Consider the following 22,615-nt stretch of genomic DNA (forward strand, 5'->3'; position numbering starts at 1 on the left):
CAACACACACCTTTTTCTAAAAGAGGAATATGCTGAACTAGATACCAATAATACTGGCAACAGTAATAACCAGCATATATCCCGATACTAAATATAGTAAAACAGGTAACTGGGCTAAAGCCAATTTCAGGCAATAGTGCATAGACACAATAGACCCAGGAAAGACCTCTAATAAAACTATAAAACTCTAAAAAATCAAATCCAGTGCAGCAGACCACGGGCTCTGACATTCTTTTGTTTTAAATACTCTATTTTCCCACACTTTCTCATTTCATTTCCTTGTATGAGCACCATGTCTAAATGTATATGATTTTAATTCTATATTTCACCTAGAAAAACTAATCCTCTTCTGTTCCTAAGAACATAAAGGAATAAAAACAAAGGGGAAATCTTTTTAAAAGCAAGTTTATTAAAAGTTAAATTTTATCTTATATTCACGATTACAATACAGTAAAAAATACAACAAATATTGTGTGCACTCAAACAGCGTAACCTCTTTTTGGCAAAAACAACTCTTTGTGCTACCACAGTTTCCGGCAGCTTGCAAGGCCAAGGTAAGTGCACCTTCTGGCCACTCCCAGAAAAAAGGCTTTATTTTGGAGCTCAATAGAGGCCATTGGAGAGCCATGATATTCGTGGACTACAAGTGTGGTCTGTGACAGCAGATTAAATTTAACTGACTGCTGTTGTAAGTATGATTAATACTTTTGTACATCCTGAAAGTTATTGGAACCCCCCAGATAAAATATTACTCATAATTTGAGCTAGTCACAGGACTATTGTAATCAGTTATTGGTATGTATTGCACATTAATATAAAATCCTTAACATATTATTATTATTATTATAAGGGTGGGGTATCAATCTGTCATATTAGGACAGATGGTTTTCACATATTGTGCCTGTAAGCATCAATTATTTAAAGGACCCGTATTTTCTAATACTAATGCTAACTACTGCTACCACTACTACTGCAATATTCCAATCATGTACACTTACAAACAAGATAAGGTACTTGTTTCCTAGAACGGCCACACCGATGTTGATCGGGTCGATCGCATCGCATGCGACCAAATCTCATGCGATGCGACCGACGCGATGGTCCCGATTTTTACATTGATTGAAATGTGAATAGGGTCCCTGGGACCCTTTTTTACATTGGATTCAATGTAAAAGTCTCCCCAGACCCCAATTTTAACCCCCTCAACGGCACCCCACGATTGACGCCAACCCGAAGCGTGGCGAGCGTAGCGAGCCCGCGAGGGGCGGCGGTACGCGTTCTCCGACCTTTTCAAATCCCTACTATCCACGTCGGCGTGGAGTTGAGAATATAAAGTGTGGCGAGCGCATCGAGCCACCGAGCCCGAAGCGTGGCGAGCGGACGCGTATAACTTCACAGGTATACGCGTCCGCTCGCCACATTTTATATTCTCAACTCCACGCCGAGGTGGATAGTAGGGGTATGAAAAGGTCGGAGGACGCATACCGCCGCCCCTCGCGGGCTCGCTACGCTCGCCACGCTTCGGGTTGGCGTCAATCATGGGGTGACGTTCACAATGGGGTGACGTTCCCATTTTTTTCTCCGATTACAATGTTAAAAATATTTTAACATTGAACCCTATGGCAAAATCGGGTGCATCGCGGCGGTCGCGTTGCGTGCCATGTTAATGCACCCGACCGACGCGATGGACCCGATTTTGCCTTTGCCGGCAAAATGGACCTGATTTCAAAGGAAATCGGGTCCATTGGGGGTAATCATATACCTTAAGTTAAGGTACACAATTACCCCCGATTGTGGCCGTTCTAGGAAACCAAGTACCCAAGATAATTACAGCACACTATAATATTAATATACTGTTGTTATTATTATTAATGATGTACACAGCAGTATGCTAATTATTAATCAATTCTTTATTTTTTTGCACTATTAGATACAAATCTTGGGTAGCTATATCTAGCTTTTACCATATTTAGCTGCTCTTAATATTTTAGTGTGATACAATAAACGTTATAGTTTAAGAAAATTTCACCTTGTAAAAAAAAAATACAACTCGTTCATTTTCTTGGTGCGTCTAGTCTAGCAAGTCAGTACTCTTTACTTAGTACGGCGCCCGTCGCGGTAATCGCACTAAATAAACGCATGCGACGCGATGCCCGCGATTTGCCATAGGGACCAATGTTAAATATCCAAATTGACTTCAATTTTATGTTCAATGCCTCAATGGACGCGATTTTCCCATAGGAAACCATGTTAAATGTGTCACAAAGGGAAAATAGGCACCCTGAAGTGTTAAATGGCCCCCACAATTTTTAACGCCACCCCACGATCAACGTGAACCCGAAGCGTGGCGAGCGCAGCGAGCCCGCGAGGGGTGGCGGTACGCGTCCTACGACCTTTTCATACCCCTACTATCCACGTCGGCGAGAAGTTGAGAATAGAATAGTGTGGCGAGCGCAGCGAGCCACCGAGCCCGAAGCATGGCGAGCGCAGCGAGGGGACGCGGATACCTTCACAGGTAAACGCGTCCGTTTGCGGGCTTCACAGGTATCCGCGTCCGCTCGCCACGCTTCGGGCTCGGTGGCTCGCAGCGCTATTCTATTCTCAACTCCACGCCGACGTGGATAGTAGGGGTATGAAAAGGTCGTGGGACGCGTACCGCCGCCGCTCGCCACGCTTCGGGTTCACGTTGATCGTGGGGTGGCGTTAAAAATTGTGGGGGCCATTTAACACTTCAGGGTGCCTATTTTCACTTTGTGACACATTTAACATGGTTTCCTATGGGAAAATCACGTCCATTGAGGCATTGAACATGAAATTGAAGTCAATTTGGACATTTAACATTGGTCCCTATGGCAAATCGCAGGCATCGCGTCGCATGCGTTTATTTAGTGCACGCGACACGATGGACGCAATTTTATTTTTGAACGCGATTAGTAAAGAGTACCAGCAAGTCTCTGATAACATGGTGATGTGCCCATGCCATGTTCTCGGTGATTACTGCACATAAGCAAATATTCAGGAAAATGCTGGCAGTGCCTTTTTCCCAGTGATTTCTGCAGTCCAGAGAGGTTAGCATAATGAATGGGTGCCGGGTTATCTGTGAACTACCCCATCAGAGCACACCCTAAACCATTATAGATGCACCCAAGGCCCCTGATAATGTCAATGTAAACATTAACACTGTCATAACAGTAGTCCGTGTACTTCTGTACTACATATACTGTACTTGCACTCTAGTGTTGGAACTAGAATTTGAACACAAATATTAATTTCAACACACCTACTGTATATTATCACAAGATTACTGGAAACTGGAAGCAAGTGACAGTGGGTCTCCCAACTGCCCCCCACCCCCCTCATCACAAGGCACTGCTTCCCGCGGTGAGGGGAGAACCGTCCCAAGGTTCAATTCAAGTCTTGCGCCAAGGTGCAGCCTTGATCACGCTTGCAATTAGGTTTTCATGGAAAAGTGATTGAGAGGAAGTGACCATTTGGAGGTGGTAATGGGGAGTCGTTGAAAAAAATGCAAGCCTGTCATGGATGTTTTCAGTGCATGTTTCTGCTGTCAGCTGTGATCTTGTATGTGCAGAAACATGGCATCTGCCCAAACACTGCTGCACTGCTGTGTATAGTCTGTGCAGCAATAGATCAATAATGAGACCCAATGTTTCATATTTTTGCATATAGGTTACAAATGTTTATAAGCAATTGTGAACGAGTTTGCAATGCCTCCGATAGGCATCTCTTTTCATTTCCGGGCAGCAACTTCACTTGCTAATATTAGCAGCTCTGGAGCATAAAAATATCGCAATTGCATTTGTGTAAAAACATGAATTTGGCCCATTGTTCTGTTTTGCAGCCTTTTTCTTCCAGTATTTATCTTATTCTGACCTATCTTAATGTGTTATTTGTTCAGTGTTGTCGGTCTATTAAAATAATAAAATGTAATTCACATTAGTAGGCCAGCAGAAGGAAATGACACGTGAAGATGCTGCCTTAAGCTCAGTTATTTATAAGTCTAACTAGAATAATGCATTACACTTTTATTTTCGAGACTTCTGTTAGGAACTTCTCTTCTGTACATGTGCTTGTTTCTACCTTTTTGTTATGAAAGTCCTTACAATTTATCTTAACTTATTTCTACTATTGTAGTGAACATTTAACAAAAATAATTATTTAAATGATCTGCTGTTGCTTGGTCTCCCGCAATCAGACACTCTCTCTGTCTTAAGTCTTTTTATTCTTATGCTTTTGTTTCTATTAATAATATACTTAAAAACTTTTCCTACTGACTAGGCTATAATGTCTTCAGCTTGTGCCTGTTACGAGCCACCTCTGGCAGGTCTTTGTAACTGCAGCCTGACTCATGTATGTGTGCAGTCTCACCTGTCACATAAACAGGCCATAACTTTATCTCTGGCTGCACATCTGTAGTGCTTCCTTTATTACCCAGCTTTCCCTAGACTTAATGGTCTATCCTGACAGGCTGTTATCCTGGATCCAGCTGAGGAAGCCGCCGAGCGTTACTAAGGCGGAGAAACGCGTATTGGAGCCCGTTACAGCCCGGTACCAGCACCCTGACACGCTGCAACTACCAGCCTTGCACGCTGCAATTACCAGCCTTATACACTGCAATTACCAGCTTTGCACACTGCTGAATTTGGGTGAGCTGAAATTGGCTAAGAGAGCCTAAAAGGAGTTATAAATTGGACACTTATACCTGGAGCCGGTCCAACTACCGCAGGACCCATTTGAATTGCTCAGAAAAAGGAATAGAGTGGACATTACCTCCTTAAATATACAAAGCCCAAAAGAACAGCATCTAAGGGACTGGTAACTATGGTCATACTGCCTCACAAAATACATTTGAACAGTACCAAAAGCCTCATATATTGATAATGCCTCGCTCTGCATAATATATGCTATTATATGTTGTATGTTGTTTGTTTTTACTTTATATGTATATTTGAGTGTTATGAATTGTATTTTAAATGTGTTTTTTCTATTAAATCAAAGTGATATCATAATACTGTGTAAATTTTACTTTGAGGTAAAACAGCGCCACCTTGTGATAGTATTCTATCACTCCCAAACCTTGGTCTATCCTGACAGGCTGTTATCCTGTCTAGGTGCATATTGTCCAAGCCTGTGTTATCCTGTATCCTGATTCAGTCCTTGTCTGTATATCCTGATCCTGAATACCGACTCAGTTCTTGCCTGTACACCCTAATCTTGATCCTGTCCAACCCTGTGTTCACCCACCTGGATCCTTTCCCAGAGTTTGCTTAACTCCTTATGTGCCTGTGCTGTGTTTGGTCCTGTTTTTCATAGCTGACTGTTTGTATCCTGAGATTATACCCATGTCCTGTCTGTAAACTGGAACTGCTCCTCAGTCCGGTTTCCTTTATCTTTTTGTCCCATCTGTGTCACTCTAGCGTCTATTCCGCTCTCGCAGATTCTGTAGCCAGTTGTTTGTCTGTCAATTTGTTACTGGCATTATCTGTTCCCGCTGTCTGGCTCTGTATGTCTGTGTAGTGCAGCTGCGCAGCTCCAGAGTCTGGTCCGGTTGCCAGTAACCAGTGTAGTTCCACTATACTGCACTTAGACACTATCAGCGACCATTACATTACAGCTCGGCCGTTGCAGTCTACTACCCTGTACTTGCGCTAAAATCTGCAGTACAGTACGCTAGTGTGCACCATCTGCCGCCATGGTTCGGTGCCAGTCACACACACAGTATCTATTCTTGTTGTTTGTCTTGTCTGTCTGGTCGTCACTTTGTGTTCCAGCTTGACTCCAATTTCCTTTCTTGCCTTGACCAGCCTCCTGTAGCAGCCTTGTTTCTTAGTAAGTTCTGGCGGCACCCCAGTACCTGGTGGACCTTATCCGCCAGGGAAAAGTGGCTGTAAAGGTGAATTTCTAACATGCATGAGGCTTTAAGGACCTAGTACCTTGTGGCCATCATAACAGTGTCTTTGCACATATGACTACCTTTTTAGACTCCTTTATGCTGTGCAAAATATGTCTTTGTTTTGAGTCTGGTTATATTTTATAAAGGTCATACTTTTGCTTTCACACTATTTGCTACTTCATTTATAAACCACACTGGCTTCCTTTTTCTGATGCTTTTCCTAATCCTTTTAATACAAATTGTCTTTAGCATTGCAATTTTGTTTCCCACTTCTATTTCCTCTAATCTGCCAAATAATCACTAAGACATCTTCCCATTTCAGTTAAGCTTCCTAAACACTTTTGTTTTTGTATGGCATGAGTTGGACCCTGCCTTTATAATGAACCATACTACTTGATGATCCCCGGATCCTAGGTTTTCACCCACAGTTACGTTTGATATTGTGTCCTAAATTGTGATGATCAAATCCAAAATAGCAACTTTGGGCCTTATTCTAGTTCACTCTGACAAAATCATTCTTAGATGGACAAAACCATGTGCACTGCAGGGGGGGGGGGCAGATGTAAAATGTGCAGAGAGAATTAGATTAGGGTCAGGGGCGTAGCTATCGTAAGGCAGCCCCCGGGAGTTGGGACCGCATATCTACTAATATGCGTCCTGGCTCCTTAGAGTCAAATGTACATAACAAAATGGCCGCCTCCTTAGAGCAGACCATTTTTTAAGATTTTTTAAGATGCTAGAGGAGGCAGCGGCGGCCTCCTCTAGCATCCTTACAAACGGTCTGCTGTAAGGAGGCGGACATTTTGTAATGGACATTTTACTCAAGGAGCAGTCCCAACTCCTGGCTGAATATAGACGCGGCGGGGGAGGCAGGGTAAGAACAGCGCTATATTTATGGAGGGAGGGGGGCGCCGATATTATCCGGCGTTCGCAAAAATTGGCGCTACGCCCCTGATTAGGGTGAGTTATTTTGTTTCTGAGCAGGGTAAATACTGGCTGCTTTATTTTTACACTGCAATATAGATCTCACTTTGAAGTAAAACCCCACCCAAATCTAATTCTCTCTGAACAAGTTACATCTGCCCCAACTGCAGTACACATGGTTTTGTCCATCTAAGAAGGATTTTGTCATAAAGAGTGAACTAGAATAAGGCCCATTGTGAGCAGGCTTTCTTAGCAATTGGATGACATGGAATTAGACAATGTTGGATAAGACACACTAAGCCTGTACATATTAATAAAAGAGGACATGGCTAAGGTTTTTCAAAATATAATTCACATATACTAATATAATTCACAAGTCTGTCTTATTTTAGTAAGAGAATCCATAAAATAACTGATGTTAAATTAAATAAAAGATGCAGAGGTGGACTGTGTATTGAAGTTGCTCTATAATCTGCTCTGTACTGGCAAATTATCAGAATACTGTAACTCAAGCCTAGGCCAAGCATTAATGATGTAAAAGGTGGCCCTGGATGTACTTTATATGCATGTGTTATTTTACTCGCTAAATTAGTCTAATCTAAGAAAATTAGCATGTATTACTTACAGTTCCCTGAATATAAAGGTGTCACGAATCTCAGATGAGGAGACTACCTGTGTGACAATTTGGCTATACCTGAGCAGAGGTGCGGAGTCTAACCGTGCCGGGGGTTTTCTGCCAGTGACCCCTCCAAACGGGATTTAGACTTTTCCGGCACGTTGGTCGCCGCCCTCTACCCCGGCTTCTCGTACAGGTGCTGGTCTACTCTGGAAGGGGTAGTAGTCAGACAAGGTTTTAGCAGGTGCAGGTCACAAGGATAGCTGGGTAGGTAGTTCTTGTGGAGCTTTTTTTACCCTTCTCTCATATGGTATGGCGATATGTGAATATGAAACATATATGCAATGTGTCATACGGTTTCTTATGGGTATATTATTGAAATTCACTGGGTAAGTAGATAGCGCACCCAACTCACTATTAAAGTGTAAACAATAAGAACATCAAGGTTTCTTTATATTGGGTGGCGTACCCATACTCACGATGTTTCAAGATGTTTGACGCACATCATGGCTTTTACCTTGTAATAATGCTTTTAATTCATATGATAAAATATAAACATGAAACAATAAAATAAAATAAAAACTGCCGGATAAGAACAACAACAAAAGTGCAGATGGTGATAATGTGGAGTCAACACCAGTAGCTGGCGATCCGGATCCGGACAGTGGTGGACAACCAAATATAACCTCACCTGATCTTAATTAGAGTTCCTCAGCAGATATACACTAGTTATGAGTCGACATGGCTGTCTCTTCATGTATATTTGGTTGTCCACCACTGTCTGGATCCGGATCGCCAGCTACTGGTGTTGACTCCACATTATCACCATCTGCACTTTTGTTGTTGTTCTTATCTGGCAGATTCATTTTATTTTATCATATGAATTAAAAACATTTTTAGAAGGAAAAAGAAACCATGATAATAGTGAGTTGGGCACGCTATCTACTTACCCAGCAAATTTCAATAATATTTGCATAAGAAACTGTATGACACATTGCATATATTTTTCTTATTCACATATCAACGTACCGAATGAGAGAAGAGAAAGAAAAAGCTCCACAAGAAAAGGTGTCATCATAAGAACACCCACAATAGGGAAGTACCTCTCTTTTTGAAATCTTATCTATCTATGCCCTTGTGAAGAGCGCCCAAATTCTGAGTTTCACTTCTATATATTATTTCACATTCCAATTGGGGACTTAAGGGTAAGACCCCCGAATACTCAGAAAGGCGAACTTCAATCATCATAGCGCCACGTTACCCTTCAAACCACGGCTATTTATTAGTTTCCAGTAGATGTCTGGAAACACACAAGGATTAAGCAGGATTTTTTGTCACAGGAATAGCCAGGTCAATACCAAGTATTTGGAAACATAGTGCAGACAAGGGTTCAATTTAGTATAGAAAAAAAACAAGCGCTTGGAATTTGAGTATATTGGTAAATTATTAGATGTATATGGTGTGCATGCCAAAACCAAAATAAAAATAAAGGTAATTAAAATAAAACAGTGAAATTCACAATTCTATGTTTACAACTCTTTGTGGAGTGAGTAGGATTTTCTCTGGTGGGAGGCGCGTTTGAGGTCTTTACTTTAGCAGTCTGCCACATTGCTATAAAAGTAAAGACTGAACCCAGCAGCAGACCATCCTTGACAAAGAGGCCCAGTGCCTCGAAACGCATTGGAGCAGAGGGGAACACGCTAGAGCCGCACACCGCTATCACCAGAAGCACGGACTGCGACTTCCAGGTCACGGAAGAAGCCGGAGAAGACGCCCCTGCACCATCTACGGCAATCAAAGGAGAGGTAAGGTTAGGGAAAGCTGGATAAGACCCATACCCTCCTGAAAGCCTGCAGGACCAACTTAACAGCGACCTCCATCAACCGGCCACAAGGTGCGAAAATCCTACTCCACAAAAGGTGCTGTAAAAATAGAATTGTGAATTTCATTGGTTTATTTTAATTACCCTTATTTTATTTTTATTTTGGTTTTGGCATGCACACCATATACATATAATAATTTACCAATATACTCAAATTCCAAGCGCTTGTTTTTTTCTATATTAAATTTGACCATTACGCCTTCAAGCAGCTGAACCTTGAGCGCAGCAATATTCTTTTACTCCCATTATAGACAAGGGTTAAGCAGATGCAGGTCACAAGGATAGCCAGGTCGGTAACAGTAATCAGAAGGCTGGATACCCACAAAAATAATGCTGGAATGGTGTGAGTACCTGGGACACAGGCCACTGATAATACTGTGCAGAACTGGGTGACTCCACCGCCGCCGAGCTGATGACGTCACACCGCCGGAGACCGCCGCCCCTCCGCGATGATGGACTCCGGAGTTGGTAAGTATTTTTTTTTTATTCAAATTCACACCCTCCTGGGCAAATAACACCGGCTACCTAAATAATACCGAGGGGTGCTAGTGGTGTAGGAGCATGAAAGGGTTAATGTATGGTCATTAGTTGTACAATAATGTTATTATGTCTGGCCATACAGTACTATTTCGCTTGCCTCAATGACAGCTGAATGGGGCATTGTAGTGCATTTGCATGCTAAGTGCTCTTGGAGGTGATTAAAAAGCTATGATTATTGAAGGGTTAACGTGCGTGAGAGTTAATTGGGTCTTCCTCTATTGTCATGTGGTGTAGACATGGGTACGGATTAAATTGGGATAGAGGGCTGTCCCTCGGTGTTTTTTATTCCCACTGTGCCACCAATGTTTGGGGGGTCAAAGTCTCTTTACATATGAGACATCTTGCTTTCATTATCTCCAGCATTCTGCTTTTACTGGCCATTTTCAGCAGTGTGTCATATAAATCACATACACTTGTGTAACCAATTTTTATGGTGTCATGGTATGTATGTGTATATACAGTGTGTGTATATATATATATATATATATATATATATATATACATACATATACTGTGTGTGTGTGTGTGTATGTATATATATATATATATATATATATATATATATATATATATATATATATATATATATATATACACAGTGCAGTTTGATGACATGTGCGGCTGTGACAGTCGTGACAGATTTGAAATCTCCCGTGCTGAATCTCCCAATTTGAATCTCTGACACAAATCTCTCTGTATGTGGCTCATTGAAATGAGCCACAAGAGTGAAATCTCTTGTGATGAATCTCCCGTTATGTATCTCTGGCACACATCTGTGTATGTAGGGCCCTTAACACTTTGCTTCTGACAAGGGGCGGATCTAGACTTTTCTTCTGTGTGTGTGTGTGTGGGGGGGGGGGGGGCGTTTAATCTTGACCCTCCTCCCCGTCCCAACTCCCCCCATTGCCAACTCCTCCCCTTCCCATTTCTGACAAAAATAAATATATTGTAAACACGGATACTAATTGTCCCTTTAGGTTACAGGGGACTTCTCCCCTTATTTCACAGTTATATCTTTATTGAAAAAAAAACTATTATTTAAAAAATCCCACTTTTATATCTGTGCCAGGGACACAACACTTAAGCGGTCTACCCTGTACCCATCAGTTCAAAATATGCAGGAGAATGTTTTATACCCAATTGGGTTTCCATACGTTTTTCAATGGTAAAAATGTCAAAAGCATTATGTGGATGGGAGAATGCTGAAGCAGTTTCAGTGTTATGCAAAGAAACTTCCTGGACCTCCTCTTACCAGCACTGTGGACTGGAGATGCTGAGAAGATGAAAGCAGTCTCAATCAACAAACAATGGGGCAGATGTATTAAGCTTTAACAAGAGATAAATCCAAGGGCGATAAAGAGAGATAAACGTCCAGCCAATCACCTGCCAACTGCCATGTTACAGGCTGTGTTTGAAAAAAGTCAGTAAGGAGCTGATTGGCTGGACATTTATCTCTCCTTATCACCCTTGCATTTATCTCTTGTTAAGGCTTAATACATATGCCCCTATGTTGATTAACTGCAGTAGAGGCATCTAATGTGACTGGTCTTGTCCACTAGGCAGCCTTAGGCATTTGCCTAGGGCGCCGGCCACTGGAGGGCGGCCACTTGGGAGCAGTCCGTGGCTGCAAGCAGCAGCCAGATCGTGGCAGCGATCATTCAACACTATGCTAGCCAGCCAGGTAAGGGCCCGGCTACCATCTCCGCTTCCTCCTGTATCTGTGTGTGTAGATCCCTGCTCTCTCTCCGCCCCCTTCTGCTGCCGGCGTCAGGGAAGGAGAATGGCTGCTCCCGTCCCTCTTGTGTGTACTCCGCTTTGTTTGCAGCGCTCGGACCGTGGGGTAACTGGGCTGTGAGAGGGAGGAGCTGCGGTTCTCCCGGAAGCAGTCCCCGGAACAAGGTAAAGTTGTGCATCCCCCCCTCTCTCCCCCCCCTCCCCGTGGAGCGATACGCTGCACCCTCCCCCTGTGAAGCTAGATGCTGCTCCCTCTTCCCCCTGTGAAGCGAGGCTGCTCCCTCTCCCCTCCCTCTCCCCCCCCCCCCCCAGTGGGTGAGCACCGGGGCACCCCCCCACCTGGGTCTTGTCCCGGCTGACAGCAGGTGTTTTATAGCCTTGGGGGGGGGGGGGGGGGGGGTAGAGATGCAGGATACAGAGCGGGATGAATGGGGCAATCCCCCCCCGGATACAGCAGGTCTGTATCCGGGGGGGGGGGGGGGGGGATTTCCCCATTCATCCCCCTCTGTATCCGTGCCTGCTTCTGGCATCAGTGGGAATTCTCACAGGGAGTATCACTTGGCTGCAGGTGTGTGAAAGGCTTCTGAGATCAGCTGACATACAGTACGTGAGCTGATATCAGTAATTCAAATAAGGTCAGGCAGAAAACCGGACCTGTGGCTATAAACAAGAAATTCACACAATATGCACAGAGTGTGACAAAAGGGCAATAAAGTACAGTGTTTACCTTCCTTATTTGCATGACACAAAGTGCTTCCCCTTTCCATGTTTTTGAACAATAAGACAGCACACTGACTTCTGCATTCACACTCAGGTTTCCTGAATATAGATGTAAAGAATGAACAATAACATTTCCTGCATTACTCATTTTGTACATATTCATCTAAACGATAAATGAATACTTACTTTTATTTTTAGTTTGTCCGTGGCATGAGAAACTACACCTGCAAGCAAGCAGATACATTGCTTAAAAAGCACTTACAAAATACAAAATATGCCAATAAGCAGGAAAGATAACATACCACAATGAGACCAGAGCTTTGAAATGTTTCCACATCACAAACAGGACTCCTACAGCTAGAACCAGGCATTGGTGTACATGATTCCACACCTTCCTCATAACGTCATGAAGTGGAAGCAGCCTTGAGCACTCATCATGGGTCTCTAGAATAATAAAAAAAAAACAATGTCATCCGATGATAAATTACGATACCATCCTTGATTACATTTAGTGCCCAGGACCTCTATGGTTGAGAATATGCTCCCTAGCTTCTAGGCCATTGAAGCAGGAACTATGATTTAACATCCCGCATTTGTAGAGTATATTGTCTATTATCCATGTCCACTCCTCCACCCTAAACCAGTTGTCATAAATTTCTAGCAAACTTTAAGCATTTATAGGGTCTGACAAAACACTGTAACTTGTTATCTTTGTATTGGTCTGTGCCTTGCATAGATTTTTCATATGAAAATATACCTTATGAGTGTGTTTGCCTTGTTCTGTTACTTTTACTACTTCCCTTCTTTCTTTATCTGTAGGGACATGGAGACAAAAGTTCTGCTATTTCTGCTTCAAAGAACCCCACCTGCACAGTGGATTTGTTCATGATTGGCTGCAGAAAAGTAGATTGTGCCAAATGGGTACTTGTGTATTATCTGGACTCCCGATTTTTTCATTGCATGCCACTACTTAAGGCATGCAATGCGATGAGATTTTTCATTGTAAAGACCTGATTTTTAATTGTATAGTCACCCATGGGTGATTTCATACCCCCACTATCCAACTACGCATGGAGTTGATTTTATATAGTGTGGCGAGCGCAGCGAGGGGACGCGGATTACTTTACATGTATTCTGCGTCCGCGCGCCACGCTTCGGGCTCGGTGGCTCGCTGTGCTCGTCAATGCTATATAAAATCAACTCCATGCGTAGTTGGATAGTGGGGGTATGAAATCACCCATGGGTGACTATACAATTAAAAATCTGGTCTTTACAATGAAAAATCGCATTGCATGAATTGTATGCCACTATATTGCATGCAATGAAAAAAAAATCGGGCGCCCAGATATTACACAAGTATCGCCAAATGAAGTAGCTTGATTAAATGAGGCTATATATTTGCCTCCATGGACTATGTTGTATGGACATAGTACCTACAGTATATATTGAAATACTGATTATCCAGTGAAATGTGAGGCTATATGGGCCATAATGCCTATCCTGCACACTTCACTAGGAAAGGGGAGGGGGGGTATGTGGAATTTGGGTCAGAACTCCCGGAAGCAACAGAGTTTATTGCCAACAGGCTCCAGCCCTGAAGGAGGCACCTGGCTCCTCCATTATCCCGACTGTGCTTAGTGCAGTGTTCCCAACTAAGAGCACTGATCAGCATCAGACTCAGCGCTCTGCTCAACAGGCTGTGTCCCTGACAGAGGAGCCATGGATGGGAAACAGTCATATGAGAAGGCAGCTGCGCTGTCATTGCACACGGAGAAGGTACTCAGGAGAGCAGCTCTGCTGGCAGTCCAAAATAAATGTTATGGCTCACACAGCGGGAAGGGGGGACACTGTTCACACAGGGGGAAGGGGGACACAAAGGGGAGGGGGGACCTGAATCCCACAGGTGGAAGTGGGGACATGGTTCACACAGGTGGAAGGTGGGACACGGTTCACACAGGGGGAAGGGGGACCTGAATCACAGGTGGAAGTGGGGACATGGCTCATACAGGGTTAAAGGGAGGGGACCACAATACAGGGTACTAGAGTGATCGTTGAGATTGTAAGTTTTGCTATTGGTGCTTTTACTTTTTCATGTGAAGCCAATATCTTATTATTTTCCTGTTGGGGCCCATGTGCTTTTTGTGGGTGACTACAGTATGCAGTGTATAGAGGGGTTAAGAATGTAGTGTAAAGAATAGAGGGGTCAGGGATGTAGTGAAGGGTACAGAGGGATCAGTGATGTAGTGTAGGGTACAGAGGGGTCAGTGACATTAGGGTATAGGAGGATCAGTGATGTAGTGTAGGGTATAGAGGGGTCAGGGATGTAGTGTATGGTATAGAGGGGTCAAGGATGTAGTGTATGGTATAGAGGGGTCAGGGATGTAGTGTAGGGTATAGAGGGGTCAAAGAATAGCAGATAATTGGAATAGCCTCCATTCAGAGGTGGTAGAGTCAAATACAGTAGAGCAATTTAAACATGCTTGGGATAGGCATGTTGATTTGCTTACAAAGAAATAAGGATCAAATATGGTTTGAGGTAACATGTTTAAAAAAGGGGCTTATCTGCCGTCAAATTCTATGTTAGTGTAGGGCAGGGCTGGGCAACACCAGCCCTCCAGATGTTGATGAACTACACATCCCAGCATGCCTTGCATCAGTTTCAGCATGGCCAAATAGCAAAACTAATGCAAAGCATCCTGGGATGTGTAGTTAATTAACATCTGGAGGGCCGGTGTTGCCCAGCCCTGGTGTAGGGTAAAGAGGGGTCAGTGATGCAGTGTAGTGTATAGAGTGGTCAGTAGTGTAGGTATAGGGGATCAGTGATGCAGTGTAGGTTATAGAGGGATTAGTGATGTAGTGTAGGGTATAGAGGGGTCGGATGTAGTGAAGGCTATAGAGGAGTAAGGGATGTAGTGTAGGTTATAGAGGGGTCAGAGATGTAGTATAGGGTATAGAGGGGTAAGGGATGTAGTGGTGGGTATAGAGGGATCATTGATGTATTGAAGGCTATAGAGGGGTCAGGGATGTAGGGTATAGAGGGGACAGTGTTGTAGTGTAGGGTATAGAGGGATCAGTGATGTAGTGAAGGCTATAGAGGGGTCAGGGATGTAGTGTAGGTTATAGAGGAGTCAGAAATGTAGTGTAGGGTAGAGAGGGGTAAGGGATGTAGTGTAGGGTCTAGAGCAGGGCTGGGCAACACCGGCCCTCCAGATGTTAGTGAACTACACATCCCAGGATGCTTTGCATTAGTTTTGCTATGTGGACATGCTAAAACTGATGCAAGGCATGCTGGGATGTGTAGTTCATCAACATCTGGAGGGTCGGTGTTGCCCAGCCCTGGTCTAGAGGGGTCAGGGATGTAGTGTTACGTATATAGAGGGGTCAGGGATGTAGTGTAGGGTATAGAGGGGTTAGTGATGTAGTGGTGGGTATAGAGGGTAGCAAATAGGGGTGGTGTCCTGCACAGGACAAAAATTGATTAGTAGATAATACAGAACCAACTTGCAGAGTAATATTATTGATCATATACAAAAAATATATACTGTTGGAGGTGCCCCCAGGAATCAAGTACTAGTATACTTAGAAAAAAGGAAAACGATGATCCACAAGTGGTGGGCAACCGTTCACAGAAAGGATTCCTTTGAATGATTAGAGCTATGCCCTGATAAGGACATGTTATTCACGCTTCTGACGAAGGACCAATATCCGAAACGCCTTAAAGCGTGATTCTCCCGCTATCCTGACTTGTGGTTCCCTGAAAAGAGCTGTGCGGCGATGGTGAATCAAGGGACCCAGACTGGAGAAGGACCCATTTACATCATATGCCTGCTGCTTGCCTGGGACCACATTGTTCATGCTTTTAAACAAGTCACTTTATTTGTAAGTGCATTGTTCACATTAAAACCCCTTTTAATCAAAGTGATCTGCACTATGTTGCTTTCTATTAGGTCTCTCCTGTATGTTGAATAGGGGAGAATTGGAAATGATTTGAATAATCTGGATCACCCACATTTATCATCACATGCAATCAACCTGTAACATCTGACAAGTTGTACCTGGTTTTGTATTTTACCTGTACAAGGTTTATTCACCTTGGGGCATAGTTACCTTTGAGCTCTATTTCTTCAGATTCACTTTTTTCCTATTTGGACCTAATACCTGTGTCGACTTAATGACTATGCTGACTTAATGTATGTCTACCTATTTTATGTGTCGATCTATTGACTGTCGGCCTAATGATTGTAAACCTAGTGACCGCATCCTGTGCATACACTGCTGCATCCTGTGTCAACTGTTTAAGGAGGGTCAAGTAAATTAGCTGCTTCTCCCCCTGAAAGGCTACAAATCACAGCTTCAATCTTAGGGATTATTCTTGATGCCGTAAATCATAACGAATTGAGTCGTTCAGTGGACTTTACAGGAGATGTAGGCAGGATGTGGGAGTTTCCTTCTTTCACAAAATTTGTGACCTGGATATACAGGGAGTGTAGGCATGACCAGCAATTGCATGAACAATGTATTTGCGAGAATGTCCTTCCCCTGTTCTATCTCACTAGGCTTCCAGGGCCAGAATAAGGGCCACATGAGCCTGATGTTGAGGGGCCTATACCAGTGGTTCCCAAAACTTTTTGAACCACGGCGCCCTAGAGTATCATAATATTTTCCATGGCACCCCGAGGTCAAAAGTTTCTTGATGATAACTTTAGAAAAATATTAAATTAAGTAAATTGTGTTTGTCATAATTTATTTGATAAACTATGTAGTGAGGAACCAGATTAGCTTTTTTCCCCCACATATTTCATGATTGGCCACCACCAATCCAAGGCACCCCTGCAAGTGTCCCAAGGCACCTCAGGGTGCCTAGGCAAACAGTTTGGGAACCACTGGCCTATAATGAGAAAGGGAGGAGCTGTTGCCTATGCTGTGTGGGTGTGGCCAGAGCCATCTTGTGTGTATACCCCGACACTATCAGACAAACTGTCTCCCTACATACATTTAAAAAAAATGCAAATATTTTTTTGACGAAAACAATACAATTTTAGCACTTATGATTTATGGGGGTGATTCAGACCTGATTGCACAGCTGTGAATTTGCAGGCCGGGTGATAATTGATAGGCTGTGCATGCGTATGGATCAGAGCGTGCATGTGCGAGGCCATTTTGCGATAAAATCGGTAAAAAAAAAATTGATCGCTGGCTGTACAGAAGTGGAGTGGCAGAAAGCCGGCGTTTGTAGGTGGTAACCGGGCGTTTTCTGAGAGTGTCAAAGAAAATGCAGGCATGCCCAGACATTTGGGGGAGGAGGTGTGAAGTCAGCTCTGGCCCCGATCTGACTGCTTCTATCGCTGCTGCCAATTAAGTCCTGGGCTTCGCACAGATTGCACACACTGGAAAAATCATTAGATGGATTTGCAGCTAATCGTCAATCCAGCTAATTTTTGCAAGCCGTACTACAGAATTTGCATGGGGCAGGATTTCACTCTGGCTGAGTGGCATACACCTGATTGCAGGGCTCTACAATTTAGCAGCACAGCGAGCAGGTCTGAATTACCCCCTAGGTTTGACTGTGTGACCAGCTACGGAGCTGGTCTTCACCATATTGCCATAGTGATAGGTATACATTTATGTGGAGGCCTGAAACTGTAGCTCCATCTGCCCCATTGATAACCTGAGTGCAGCTGGTGTCTGTTAACAAAAGTTAACTAATACCCCTTTCAGACAGAAAAATCCCAAAAACCCAGGTATTTCCCGGATACAAAAACCCAGGTACAACTAGGCAGCAAGGGGCTGACCCCCTTTCACACAAGAGCAAAAACCCGGGTATTTCCGGTGTCGACCCCTTTCACACAGAAGCCGGATTTTTCCTGCAAAACTCTGTGTGTCATAAGAAAAGGACAGTTTTAAAGGCACACCGAGATGAGATCATGAAAAGTGGGAGGTGTCTGCTCACTGCATTGCATTAAACATGGCTGACAAGTTGCAGAACCTGGAGGTCATGAGTGCTCTGTGTGTATTGCTGATTTCTTCCTCCCCTCTGACATTGAGCAGCTCACGGATCTCCTCGTCTTTCCAATGCGCCATGGCCATTTAGTGCTGCGCTGCACGCCACTTCCACGCCCAGCTAATCAGGGAAGCTGAAAAGATCAGCTAATCGCGCAGCGCCATGCTGCACAGCCAATCAGCATGATTTTTCAATAGTCGGGAGAAAAACACGGGTCGGACCCTTTCACACAGCTGCAAACACGTGTCTGACACGGGAAAAACCCAGGTAAATACCTGGGTCAAAGTCCCGGAACTTTAGACCCATGTTGACCCTTTCAGACAGAAGAAAAACTGGGTCAACACGGCAAGAGCAGGGAAATTCCCGGGTCTTTTTTTCTGTCTGAAAGGGGTATAAAGAAGTCCCAGCTGTATTCATAGGTGTGCGCAAATTATGGGCAGTATTCAATGAGAAAATTTCTCAGTGTTTTGTGGAGAATTTGTGCTTTGTTCGCCTTGGACGGAGCATTTTGCTCTCCAAAAGCGAGCAACCCTATTCAATGTGAAATTCTCTCCGTCTTTCTAAGTGATTTTCTCCGTCTCTCTCCGTGTAGCAATTCTCCATCTTTTGATGGGGAGCTGGAATGTGAACTTTTAAACTAAAAGGTTTTTTTTTTTTATTTTGGTGTCAAAAAAATCAGTTTTTTTTTCTGTGAAGGGGCATGTTATTTTTATTCATGTGCTTATAGCACATGAATATATATTTAATTTTAAAAAAAAATATTTTTTAAATATTTTTTTTTTTTTTACACAGTGCAGCCAGCAGGGGGCCGGAGCGCTCGAGCCGCTCATTACATATTCATATATTCACTGCACCCGATCGTTAATATGCACGATCGGGTGCAGTGAATACTGGGTCCCCCGCTGGCTATAGGGGGGGCAGCCTGTGCTGCCTGGGTCTCGGAGAGCCCCCCTCATCTCCACATTCCTCTGGAGCAGCCAGGGAGACTATAATCTCTCTGGCTGCTTCCGTCCCCCGGCTCCCTGAAAGCTCCCTGCCGCGGACGCTCGTCCGCTGCAGGGGTTAAGACTCGCCGCGAGTGGCGGCGAGTCTTAACCACATTGAATAGAGGGAGCAGGAGTGGCAGAGAGCCCTCCGGAACACGGAGAGTGCATGGAGAGCGAAATAAAACGCTCTCCATGCACGGAGAACTTTGTCATTGAATACTGCCCTGAGTGTTAGGGGTGCATAGGCACCCCCTAATGCTGTGTCCACCCTTATGAACACCTCCCTGCCGCTAGCAATACCCTTTTACCAAATACTTTTGTTTTTTATAACTGTAATCAAATAAAAGAAGCGCCCATCAGTCAATTATGTTTTGCATTATTCATTTTACTAGACCATTGTCATATCACTACATACCTGCGTCATCCATATATGTTTGTGACTTTATTTGCATGTACTGTTACACAGAGTAATTAGAACTGAAATAGTCAGAAGATTATGGTGTGGTGGAGAGACGTTTTATATAGTAGCAAGTGCCAATAGATGATGGTAGAAACGCCTGATTGGTGGTGTTAGATACACTCAATAGCTGGTGCTAGACACACACCTTTGATGGTGCCCCCCCTAATAAAATGTGCTGCGCATGCCTATGGATGTATTCATATGCTGTATTAAACAGAGAAATTAAAAAAATTCTAAATGTAAAAGACATTATAACATATTATATTGTAACCTTTGTTCTTTACCTGTGCTTAAGTCTACACTGTTTCTACACAGAACCTAGACAAAGTTAAAACATAGTTTACAACTAGGAAGACTAAAACATAGGCCAATGTCTGACTCATATCATGATGGAAAATGCTGAACCATGTTCCCTCAGTTGTTTTTCCACTAAACAACTTTAAACAATGTGTGACCACAAAATAATATTGTACTGCTGTTTATTTCCATAATAATGTCAAAGCAGCTTTCAGATAACATTCCTTTGTAGGGAATAATTATTTGCAGCAGTGACAAATTTACAGACATTAAGGGGGGTATTCAATCACCAGCGAGCATCTCCCAACGGGGGACATGGCCGCCGGATCCTATTCAATGCTGTCTTCCTCGAAAGCACTGAACAGGGTATTGCGGCAGAAGGAGCCCGACTTCACAATCAGTCGGGCTCGTTCTGCCGAGAACGGCCGGGAAGTGTCGAGCTCTCGACTGCAGCTTGCCTCTTCCAGGCTGCAGCTCGTGGCCACGCCCCCTTCTCGCTGCAGATGGGACATTGAATCCCGCCTGCAAATTCTCGGTTGAGCAGACCAAGATTGGGACAGGGTCACGTGACCCCAGATTGACAACCCCCCTGAAGCTATTCATGAAGAGGTCTCCACATCCTATCAGCATACTTGCATACTTTGAAAACTAGTTTCAAGGAGATAACAGTTGGTACAGTATTACAATGTCAGTGTCATGGGGACACTGATGCCACTCTATTGCCACTCTGGGATGCCTCCACCGCTGCTGCTTCCTTGGATGCAGAAGCAGTGTGCAAAACAATGCTAATGCAGAAAGATGCACCTGCAATCCGAGTTCTGCATCCTTATGCGCACTGAATCACCATCATGACCATTTTGGCAGCATCAGTCATCTGAGTAAGCTGAAGCTTTCTGAGAATAACCACCAGAATTACTCAGTAGGTCCAGGAAGAGGCAGACCCTGACCCAGTCACTCCCAGTTCTGCCCAGCCCCAAACACTGTCCGCATGTCAATCCACACTGCAGTTTAAGGGGTACTGCATGTGCTTGTACATTCCCCCCAAACCATCAGGCTTGTGTACTATACATCACTAAATTAGGCCCAAGTGCATGTTCACTCACCTGTATTCAAACATCCCCAAAATGCCTAACTCCACTCTTGCCACATTACCCCTGGCTTGATGGGAAGGATCTGGAAAGACCTAACAGAAAGGGAGCGGGTATTCTCCAATACAATTGTAAAGCTGCGCCTACACACCTCCCCTAGAGATTTGCATGTGCAAAACTCAACCCGGTCCTGGTTCCAGAAATACTGGGGGAAAAATGAATGGGGTTCCCCTGTATTTCAAAAACCAGTACTGGGCTCTTGGACCGGTCCTGGTTCCAAAAATATGGGGGTCAAAAGTAGAGGGACCAGCACCAGGCTCCAACACCCAGCAGAGTAGTGCCACAGCCTGGAGATACTTTTTATATAAAATTCCACGACTTTTTATATAAAATTCCACGGCCAAAGCATTACCCTTTGACTGGTCAGCCCTTATTGAGGTTCCCGGAGGAGTGTGGACCCCACCAACAAAGGCATATGAGGGAAAAGCTGGCAGACCAATGAACAAGGGAGAAAATTATTTTGTGCACAGTGAAAAGCTGGAAGATAGTAAACAAATACAGGTTAAAATCACACAGAGGGCCAGATGTATCAAGCTTCAAAAGTGATAGCTTGGAGAGTGATAAACAGCCAGCCAATCAGCTCCTACCTGTCATGTTATAGGCTGGGTTTGAAAAATGACAGGTGGAAGCGGATTGGCTGGGGGTTTATCACTCTTGTATTTTGGGGTGGATGGTTAGTCGCACAAGAGCACCGTAATATTTGTTTTTTATTTGTGTATTGGCCCCCTATTTACTCCTGTGTTTGTTACTTTTATCTCAGATTAAAGGGGTGTGCTACTACCAGACAAAAAAATTTTTGAAGAAAAGAAAAGCTTGTCGCTTTGTATTGCACCTTAAATAATTTTATCAATCCTAAAATGTAACCTTTATTGGGATTTGATTAAAATTGCGGAGTATAAAAACACACATACAAACATGTCAGTGAAAACAACACCATGAATTGTTAAAAAGCTGTGTGTGTGTACACTTCCTGCACTCAATACTGCCAATCTTGGATTCAGAGTGGCCAGCATCTTTTATAGGTATCCAGGTATTTTTCTCACATTCAATGCTTCTCAGCTATTACACTGGATACAAATTCAAATTGATCTCTGCCCTTAAATCTCTGCTGGTTGTTGCTCTAGGAGCAAACTGACACTTTGTTGTTTGATACTTTATACAATGTTCATGCAATAAATTGGATGGATTTCCTGTGTATCATTCTATGTATAATAAAGCAAAGCACAGTGCTGTGGATATCTCACCGATATAGCCTATATTATTAACAAATGATTTAGGAAAAGCCAGGTCAGTGTGCTTGGTGCGTTAGTAACGTATTCCGGCAACTGTGTGCCTTTAAAGTGCTTTTATGTTGTATGTAAAACTGATTGGTCAGATTTTCCATACAATGTCAGGT

General features: G+C 43.6%; 1 protein-coding gene across 1 annotated transcript in view; it reads right to left on the bottom strand.

Annotated features, from left to right (window-relative positions):
* The window catches only part of OTULINL (OTU deubiquitinase with linear linkage specificity like), a 77,212-nt gene that overhangs the window by 44,276 nt on the left and 10,321 nt on the right, over positions 1–22,615 (bottom strand). Inside the window, exons 2-4 of the mRNA XM_083188113.1 lie at positions 12,630–12,771; positions 12,514–12,551; positions 12,335–12,426 (exon numbers count right to left, since the gene is read on the bottom strand). Coding sequence (XP_083044239.1) covers positions 12,335–12,426; positions 12,514–12,551; positions 12,630–12,771 — 272 coding nt within the window. The remainder of the gene's footprint in view (positions 1–12,334; positions 12,427–12,513; positions 12,552–12,629; positions 12,772–22,615) is intronic.

This window comes from Crinia signifera, chromosome 5 (assembly GCF_055691185.1).
Source record: "Crinia signifera chromosome 5, ASM5569118v1, whole genome shotgun sequence".
In the NCBI taxonomy this organism is placed as follows: Eukaryota; Metazoa; Chordata; class Amphibia; order Anura; family Myobatrachidae; genus Crinia; species Crinia signifera.